Source organism: Lactuca serriola, chromosome 3 (genome assembly GCF_051521515.1).
Source record: "Lactuca serriola cultivar US96UC23 chromosome 3, Lser_US96UC23_V15, whole genome shotgun sequence".
NCBI lineage: Eukaryota > Viridiplantae > Streptophyta > Magnoliopsida > Asterales > Asteraceae > Lactuca > Lactuca serriola.
The window spans coordinates 234,902,376-234,912,410 of record NC_136410.1 but is presented as its reverse complement, the minus strand read 5'-3'; the positions used below and the strand labels follow the sequence as shown (position 1 = coordinate 234,912,410).

Genomic DNA, 10,035 nt, shown 5'->3' with positions numbered 1-10,035 from the left:
AATTATCGTGTCAGGTCGTGTCAACCCGTTTACATGAATGTGTCGAAATCTCTGACCCTAACCTGCTAATTTCGTGTCATGTTTTCGTGTCATGTCATGTTTTGTCAGGTCTAGCCCCTTCCTTTTTAAACCCTCCATCCCCTAAATCCATTGATAGAAAATTATCATCACTGTCAGATGATGACCACCATAGGACCACCCACCCCAACGATCGACCATCACTTTTTTTTCTTTCGAAAACACCATCTATGACTCCTTTTCCCTTGTTCTTCTTCCTAGCAGTCCTTAAGCCAACAACGAACCATTTCATCTTAACCATTAACAATAACCATTCTTTGCTTCATTGAGATAAACAATGCACAAATAAAGAGGGTGCTTTATACTTGATCTGTAACGAACAAGAAACGGGAATGTGAGGGGTGTGCTCGATTAAGAGCAATATACCTGGGTGATTGCTTGATTAAGGAAATAAAAAGAGAGAATGCGCTTTCATTTTTTTTTTGTTTGTGGTTGTAGATTTAAGTGAGAATAGGAAGAAGGACCCACATATGGTGATCGATTGGAGGGAGAAGAAGAAGACGGCCTATATGCGATTGAAAGTGGGGGTAGAAGAAGAGGACATTATCGAAGCTATCGTCAGAGGTCTTTGCTGCCATCGCCGAAGAAAGAAGGTGGTGGATGACACGTTTGATATCACTAGAAATTTAGGGGTTTGGTGAGAAAGAGGGAAACAACGAAAGTGGGGAAATGAAAAGGGCGAAGGGAGAGAGGGGGGGGGGGGTGGACATATTTATTTATTTTTTCCTTTTTTCTTCAAGTCTAAAAATGATTAATAAATGAAAAAAATATGAAGGGTAAAATAGTTTTTTTTATGTACGGAAGGGTGAAGTGTATAAGTTTTAAACAAACGAGGGACGGTCTGAGTTAATTTTTAAAAATACAGACTAAACATGCTTTTGGACACTTACACGAGGGATGATTCATGTAATTTACTCCCTATTTTGACCATCACTTTTTTTCTTTCGAAAACACCATATATGACTCCTTTTCCCTTGTTCTTCTTCCTAGCAGTCCTTAAGCCAACAACGAACCATTTCATCTTAACCATTAACAATAATCATTCTTCGCTTCATTAAGATAAACAACACACAAATAAAAAGAGGGTGCTTTATACTTGATCTGTAACGAACAAGAAACAAGAAGGTGAGGGGTGTGTTCGATTGAGAGCAATATACCTGGGTGATTGCTTGATTAAGGAATTAAAAAGAGAGAATGCACTTTCATTTTTCTTGTTTGTGGTTGTAGATTGAAGCGAGAATAGGAAGAAGGACCCATATATGGTGATCGATTGGAGGGAGAAGAAGAAGACGACCTATATGCGATTGAAAGTGGGGGCAGAAGAAAAGGACATTATCGAAGCTATCGTCAGAGGTCTTTGCTGCCATCTTCGGAGAAAGAAGGTGGTGGATTGCACGTTTTATATCACTAGAAAGTTAGGGCTTTTGGTGAGAAAGAGGGAAACAACGAAAGTGGGGAGATGGAAAGGGCGAAGGGAGAGAAAGGGGGGGGGGCACATCTTTATTTATTTTTTCCTTTTTTTCTTCAAGTTTAAAAATGATTAGTAAATAAAAAAATGAAAAAAAATATGAAGGGTAAAATAGTTTTTTTTTATGTACCGAGTGATGAAGTGTATAAGTTTTAAATAAAAAAAGGACGATCTGAGTTAATTTTTAAAAATAGAAACTAAACATGCTTTTGGACGCCTATACGAGGGATGATTCGTGTAATTTACTCCCAATTTTATTTTGGGGTAAATTACACCAGTCGTCCCTCGTGCATAGGCCAGAAAGCGTGTCTAGTCCTTATTTTCAAAACTTAACTCGGACCATCCTTAGGTTTGATTTTTCTTTCACGCTTAGTCCCTATTGACATGAAATGACTGTTTTACCCTTAATTATTTATTTTAGATTTTCTTTTATTTCTTTATTAGTTTTAAATAGAAAAAAAAAGAAAATAAACCAAAAATCCCCACCCTCTCCTTACAAAACTTTCCTTCTCCCCTCTTCTCACCTCCTTATTCCTCCTGCAACACCTCGATCTGAAACCCTCCATCTGAAACTTCATCGACGACTTTCGATGGTGGCGTACAGGTGAAGAAGGAGATCGCCGACTTCCGACAAAGCATCACCATCATAGTTCCGCTCATAAACCTTCTCCTCTTTTCTGCAACTCCACTGGCGACCACGCATTTGCAAATCCGACCTGTAACTATTAAATCCCTAGCACAAACAGATGTAAAACCCAAAAGGTGGCGATGAACGCTCCATCATCGACAAACAGGTGGTGACAAAGACGAAGGTTTTCAGTTGAACATATGTAGATCCAACTGTGGAGATTCAATTATGACTATGGAGTTGGATGTTTTGAACGAAGATCTGTCGAAACCCCCTAACCGACGTTGATAGCGGTGCACATGTGAGGTGATGACGATAGCTTAGAGGTGACAGTGAGGGTGGGCATCGAAAGGAGCCTCTGTCAGATTTAGATTAAGAAAGAGGGTAGAGAAAGAGGTCGAAGACCATCGCAAGAGTCTCCGTTAGATCCCGTCATTTCTGCCGGAGAAGACGAGCACCGGATTCTGACGAAAAGGCTCTAGAATGACGACCACAACCACCCATCAGAAAGGGTTGGGGAATGTTCACCGGAGGGTGGAGACGGTGGTGGTGGCCGACAGTTTGTATGTGTGTTTGAGTGCTTCTTTCTGATCAGTAACAGTGAAGGGGTGGAATGGGTTGGAGAAAAATGAAGGGGAGAGGGTTTATTTCTATTTTTTTAATTGAAATTCATAATAAAAACATTAAATTAATCAAAAAAATAAAAATAGAAAATAGAAGGGTGTTATGGTCATTTCAAATTAGGCATGGACTAAGTTCGCAACAAAATCGTCTTTCGGAGATGAAGCGTGTAAGGTTAAAACAAACGAGGGACTGTCCGAGTTAATTTTTGAAAATAAGGCCAAACACGTTTTCTGATATGTGCACGATGGACAAATGATGTAATTTACCCTTTATTTTGTTGGTTGATGCTGAACTAACTATATAGATGGTAAATATCAAATGACAAATCCATTATTTTAATTAATAAATACTTTTTTTTGTCCCACATTCCTTCAAAAATAATTTAACATAGGTCCTAAATTTTTTGTATATAATTTATAAAATTAGGTGATTCATGGGACCACCTTCGACAAACATAAACTCTCTGCATGAATTTTAGGTAAAGTACAATAACTATTTCCATAATTTTCTTTTTAAGTTGCTATATAACGGAATAACTTAAGTTTATTTGGTCATATAAACGTTAAAATACTAATAAAAATGGAATTTATACACGTCTATTTGTACAGTGGGTGAATTTTATTTTTTAGAATTCCAGACCTGTTTTTTTGATGTAATTAATCACAAAATTCAGGTGGGTATTGTAGAAATTCTCAACGGAATAATACTTAAAGCATCCACAATGAATAGCTTGAGATGAGAGTTGAATGAGCTGACATGCCTAATTAACATTCAATGGATTAAACTCTACCATTGTGGGATATCATGTTGGCATTCAATAGATATAGAGTTTTTTTTTGAAAGAATCAATAGATATGAAGTTCAATGGTCATTGAACTATTCAATTGGAAAAATAAAACCTTTCAACTATTAAATATATATATTTTATTAAACTCTATTGAGTTCCAAGCATTATAAGTGTAACGACCCACTTTTCACGTCCAAAAATTTCGTTTTTAAAACATTACTTTAGAAAACATTAATAATTAAAACATTGCTTAATTAAACCATTTCACATCGAAAACCGAATTTGAAATCCATAACAGTTAAACAACCAAAATGTCAGAGTATTAATCCCAGAGTAAACTCATAAATGCGGAATCAAAGGGTGTGTGTGTGTGATGAGCCGCTACCGCGCCTGCTCCTTCCCCTTGGCTGAAGAGATACCTGAAACAACAACTGAAAAACGTAAGCACGAAGCTTAGTGAGTTCCCCCATCGTACCACATACCATACACACATATCATACATACTGCCAGGCTATTCTGGGGTGCCTGACTACCCAGTACGGCCATTCTGGGGTGCCGACTACCCGTGCGGCCATTCTGGGGTGCCGTCCTACCCGTGTCAAGCCATTCTGGGGTGCTGACTACCCGTGTCAAGCTATTCTGGGGTGTTGACTACCCGTTGGTCCTGACAACCGATCCTCGGGGACTGTTTCACCCCCTACTGCTACTTACACATATACCATACATAACATATTATCAGACATATCTGGGGTGTCTGGACTACCCTTCGGTCCTAACAACCGAACTCGGGGACTGGTCCCCTCCTACTACCTCTGTCGCATATAACATAACAAGCCAACATGCAAACATATCATCACATACTGTCAGACATTTCTGGGGTGTCTGAACTACCCTTCGGTCCTAACAACCGATCTCTACTTCTATCACATATAACATATCATGGTAGCATATAACATATCAGGTAGTAGCAAACCTAGATGATATCACAAAGACGATCATCTATCATACGACTCCTACTGGTGGGTCGGCATTGTGGCCGTAGACCCACCGTTACTGGAAGGTAACTCACCTCAAAGTAGCTGCTGATCTGATCGGGAACTGACTGTCTACTGCTGCTGCTGCTGCTGCTTCTGAAATCCTCCGGCTGTAATTCCCACAACATAATCAATCAATCACTGCTAACTGACCTTTGGGTAAAATGACCATTTTACCCCTGATCATGTCATAAGTCCAAATCAGAGTCAAATTTCAGTTGACCCGACTCGCCGAGTTGGCTCTCCAACTCGCCGAGTCCCTACCCAAACGATTGTTCTGAATCCCGTTTCTACTCGTCGAGTTAGGCGTTGACTCGACGAGTTCTCCTTCCAAACTGATGTTCAAGTCCTTCATCCTACTCGCCGAGTTGTATGAACAACTCGCCGAGTTCATCTTCATCCGATGAACATTTATGCTGAGACTCGCCGAGTTGTATGAACAACTCGCCGAGTTCATCTTCATCCGATGAACATTTATGCTGAGACTCGCCGAGTTGTATGAACAACTCGCCGAGTCTGTTCTTGATCTAAGAAGATTGCCTTGAACTCGCCGAGTCAGGGCAATGACTCGCCGAGTTCCTTCATGGATGAGTCCGACTTCCAACACACTGAGTCACACCCCATGACTCACTACTCTACTCGACACCACGAAAATGGGACAAACTCGGAGACTCGCGACCAGACTCGCCGAGTCAGATGAACGACTCGCCGAGTCGTTGCCATGCAACCACTAACTATGCGGTTTTGTTCGATTCCAGTCCATGCCATTCATAGATCTGGGTTCCTAGAGCATGAATCACACGTAAAGTTTCCAACTTTACGTGTAGATATTCACCAATAAGGGTTTTAGGGTTCAAAATGCACCCAAAATGGTAGATCTAGGGTCTTCATGCAATGTGAGTCCATAAAGGCAACAGATCTGAGCTCCTGGAGCTCAACCATGCCTAGATCTAAGGCCAATCAACTTATTACGAATTATATTGCACATACAAGCTTGGGGAAGGGCTCAAGAAAGACTTAATGGAGTAATAAGCATAGAAACAGGGGGAAAACGGGTTATACCTCAAAGGAATCACTAAGAGAACACTAAGATGCTTGGTTTCCTTCTCTTCCTCTTGATCTACACCACTTCCTTCTCAAAACCTTCAAGATCACACAAAAATGCTTCAAACTCTCTAGGAAATAAGCTTTGAACGAGGGTTGGGGGCTCTGAGGGTGAATGGAGGCTGGCTTGGGGCGGACATGAGGCTTAAATAGGGTGCAAACCCCTGAAACTTAGGGTTTCATCCAACAGCGGTGACTCGCCGAGTCCGGAATATGGACTCGCCGAGTCGCCAACTTAAACATGTCCCGGGTCCTGTCTCTACTCGGCGAGTCGGACCTATGACTCGCCGAGCCCAAGGCTAAAAATGGAAAATACTCAAATAAGATTTACGTACCAGGAACCAGGTGCTACAATAAGAAAATTAATATAGAGTTGTATAGTAACTAGAATGATGATGTGTCAATTCATTAAACTCTAATTAGTTTAATACACTGTGGATGCCCTAAAAAAGGGTGTGCACACACCAGTATCCAAACTTTATCTTGATCAATAAATATCAAACAAGTGTATCGAGAAACATATGTATACAAATTAGGGATGAAAATGCTTGAAAACGAAAAAAAATGATAATCTAGTGACTTTTGAAAAAACAATGGAGGGTAAAAACAAAATTTATTTATTTATTTATTTAGTTTATAATGTAGCAACTTACATGCCACTTCAACATCATTTCCAACCATTGAAATGGTTAACATTAAAAAAATTAGAAAACATAATATTCGTTTTAAAACAAAAAATAATACAATATGAAAATCAAAAGAATAAAAAATAAAAACATAATGTATTTTGTGTCATTTGCCCTTTATTTTAAATGTAAACTTTGCTTGAACAACATACATAAGTCTCATCGTTACAAAGATAAGGCCCTAAATAGTAAATCGACCATATTTTCTATTTACTTGTTTACAACACGTGAATTTGTACAATTTAGTCGAATAAAGAATTACAACAAAATATAATATGTACCTTTTATTGTTAAAAAGTTAATTTAAACCAACCTCCATTGTATTTGAATGCCACTGTGTCATCTGTAACAAAGCGAACAAAATTTTTGCCAACTAATCAATAAACAACTCAACAATATCTTCCCGTAACAAAACAATAATATAAATAAAACAATAAAAAAAATTTCACAAATAAGAAACAAAAAGGAAAAAATTTATATTTGATGAGATCTAGTAATGAATGGCTTACCAAGTAAGTAAAGTGCAGTTACAAGTTACAACATCCCAACACAATTCAATGATGCTTCCGAAGATACTCTCTTGATCTTATGTCAGCCTACTCTCAAAAGTAGTTAAATTATTAGTAACATATTTTTCTTTAAAAAAAATCTAGTCTTAATTTTACAATTTTATTACTGGTGATTTATAAATATTAAATATGGGTATGAGTGACACAAGGAAAATGACATATTACATATAATAGAATAAACTTAATTACCTTCATATAATAGGAAAAAAAATAATATATGTTAGCTTGCTTACCTGGCGAATGGGCTCGGGGACACGGTAGTTGCATGTTCTTCTAACAACTTCAACAGCAGAAGCCAAAGATACACGGTGGCCTATTGAAACAAATATTGGTTTAAATGATCCTTTACTTGAATGTAATGCCTACATAACAAAAAAAAATTAAAGAGGATAAATTATAAATAAACTTCAATATTTTATCATCTTCTTCTTCATCGATTTTTTTATTACAACATCCTACTTTCAAATCCTTGAAAAATCTAACCAATTATAACACTAGTGTCATTAAAATGGAAAGATTTTTCGAAGTATAATGTCGTAATAATAATAATAAAAAGATTAAAAGTATAACGCCTTAATAAGAAAAAGTGAAAGTACGTTGTAGTAATAGAAAAAAGTTAAAGAAGAATGGTGTAATATACAAATAAATAAAAGGACGTTACGATTTATTGCATTTAGCACTTAGTGTTTTCTAGTTTTTTGTTTTTGACTTTTTGTTTTGCATTTTGTATATAAAAAAAAAAAAAACAGCTTAAGTGCTTAACCTTATGATGAATAGAAGAAATCTATTACCTAATTTTGTAATAAAAGATATTGCGTTGAACAATTTCAATTTTGTCTTTTTAATGATGAAAATATAATTGATTATGTTTAGGAAAAATGTAGGAAATAACTACCCTTTATATAGTTAGTTAAGAGGGGTAAAATCGTCCATCGAGATTCTTCATTGATATAAGTAGTGAGATATGAATATAAGAGGTAAGATTACCTAATTGTGTTTCTCAAGATAGTCTTATTCTAACAGTAAATCAAATCGATGACTCTTGGCTACTAATTGGGATTATAGTTTATAAATGAGTCACATTGTAAAGAAGATGATAAACATTAATTTTGAATAAACATTAAAGAGTTAAAAAGGATTAAATTATAGATTTAAAATTCTCACAGCTCCTAAAGTGTTCCCTGAGTCCCCAATTAAATAAATGAAGTCTATGTTGTAATTCTCTTCAGCTTCAAACAGCTCCCTTACTTTTGAGTTAGTAAGACCATCCACATGATGCAACTGAAAATACACACAAAAAGTGATCAAATTGTAGCTCAATTTTCATGTTTTTTTTTTTTTAAATAACTGAAAAGAGTTGAAAGTAGAATGCTATAATAAAATAAATGGAAGTAGGATGTTATAAATTATAATAAACAAATAAATGAAAGTACATTGCTATTTCCTGAATACTTACATTCTTCCCTATACCAATTGTAGGAAGATTAGCCAGAACCCCAAGATGACAAGCTGAGCCAAAGCCTACACACCAAAATTTCACAAAAGAGTTCAGTAAATGCAGCTTACTTAATAGCAAATTCACCAAAGCATAGTTCAGTGTTCACCATAATAGATTACAGAAAAGCTTAACAGAAACACATGCCTCGAGGATGAAGTATGCCATTTCCATCAATCATCAATAACTGAGTATAAAAGAAAAAAAATAAAAAATAATTTAAAACATATAACAAACGGAACTAATGAGGGAAGAAGCTTTATCATTAAGCCCATGTTGCAGAAAAAAAAAAAAAAAGTATAATCCAAGACAAAAACTACCTGAGGGTAGAAAGGATGAGAACCGTTTTGCATTTTCTCCAATAGTTTTAGAAATATAGGAGCCTGATTATAATAAAAATGTAAGTTATTACACAACTTTACATATTAGCTATAAGGCTTATTGCATGATGAATGGAATACTATATTATATATTTCTCGAATTGAATGATTACATCATTTTGGTTAAAAAAGGTATTTTCTGATCGAATTACAGGAAAAGTTTGGGGAACCTGAAAATCGATAAAGAAGGAGAATTAAAAACACACCTCTCTAAAGCCAAGAAAGCCAGGAACATATGGAACATCGATGGTAACGATAGACGAATCCTCATAAACAACATCGAGAGTTTTAAAATCCAAAACAACGAGGGTTCCGCAAGCAACTGATGGATCATCTTTTGAGAAACTTATATCAACTCCGCCGATGTACTTCAACAATTCTACTCCACAACCCTCTCCTGTTTCCCCTAATTTCCAGGTGTAATCATCTTCGGTGACTAATTTCTTCTTCAGCGAATCCTGAACCCTAATTGAATTCAGGTGAATTGGGTATGTGAGCCGTAGCTGAAAGACGAATGAGCGAATGACCGAACGGATGAGTACTTACTCGAGCCATTTATGAGGAACGTGATGTTGATCGGAGGAATACAATGCCGACGATGACGTTGAAGGGGAGGATTCAATCTCCATGCAAGCTCGGAATCTGTCTCTCAGAAGTTGTAATGTCTGGACAAAAATACAGTTAGGTGGTTTATGATGATATAGCGTGTTTGGATCATCTGATTTAATTTTTATTGTCGGTTACTTACATTTTGATGCCGGAGGCGTAAGGGAAGGTCCAACCTCTCCATTATTTTTTTTATTTTTTATTTATTATTATTTTTTTAAATTATTATATTTAAAAGATAGGATAAATAATTTTTTTTAAATTATTGAGTTACTAAAAATCATGATTATAAAATTAATTAAATTTTAATAGTAAAACTCAAAATTATTAATAACTTATTTTAAATAAATTATTACTTAAGAGATTTTTTTTAGTTATGTAAAATCATAATCATTGATTTAAATAAATATGTAAAATTATATCACTTTATAATTAATTTGTGTTAATTTTATTTTAATTTTTATTCTAATGTTATTAATTTAATGTAATTACAGTGAAAAATTTTAAATTTAAAATGAAGAATCAATAAGTTGACAATCGGCATGCATTAATTAGGAGACATAATATAGTGACATA

At 35.8% G+C, this 10,035-nt stretch overlaps 1 protein-coding gene across 5 annotated transcripts; it reads right to left on the bottom strand.

The window, feature by feature from the left end:
• Positions 1–3,805: 3,805 nt before the first annotated feature.
• LOC145093713 (endonuclease V family protein) lies at positions 3,806–9,570 on the bottom strand. Of its 5 annotated transcripts, none has more exons than XM_079031947.1 (11): positions 9,400–9,570; positions 9,060–9,318; positions 8,794–8,856; positions 8,621–8,660; positions 8,435–8,499; positions 8,143–8,259; positions 7,212–7,291; positions 6,919–7,005; positions 5,682–6,752; positions 4,655–4,729; positions 3,806–4,004 (listed from the first exon to the last, which is right to left on the bottom strand). In XM_079031947.1, exons 1-8 carry the CDS (start codon positions 9,480–9,482, stop codon positions 6,996–6,998), a joined length of 717 nt encoding a protein of 238 aa, XP_078888073.1. In that variant the 5' UTR covers positions 9,483–9,570; the 3' UTR covers positions 3,806–4,004; positions 4,655–4,729; positions 5,682–6,752; positions 6,919–6,995. The 5 variants fall into 5 exon arrangements, with proteins under 5 accessions (XP_078888073.1, XP_078888069.1, XP_078888072.1 ...); XM_079031943.1 differs by having other exon boundaries at positions 7,212–7,340; positions 9,400–9,569; XM_079031946.1 differs by having other exon boundaries at positions 7,212–7,340; positions 9,060–9,311; positions 9,400–9,522.
• Between the last annotated feature and the right edge of the window lie 465 nt (positions 9,571–10,035).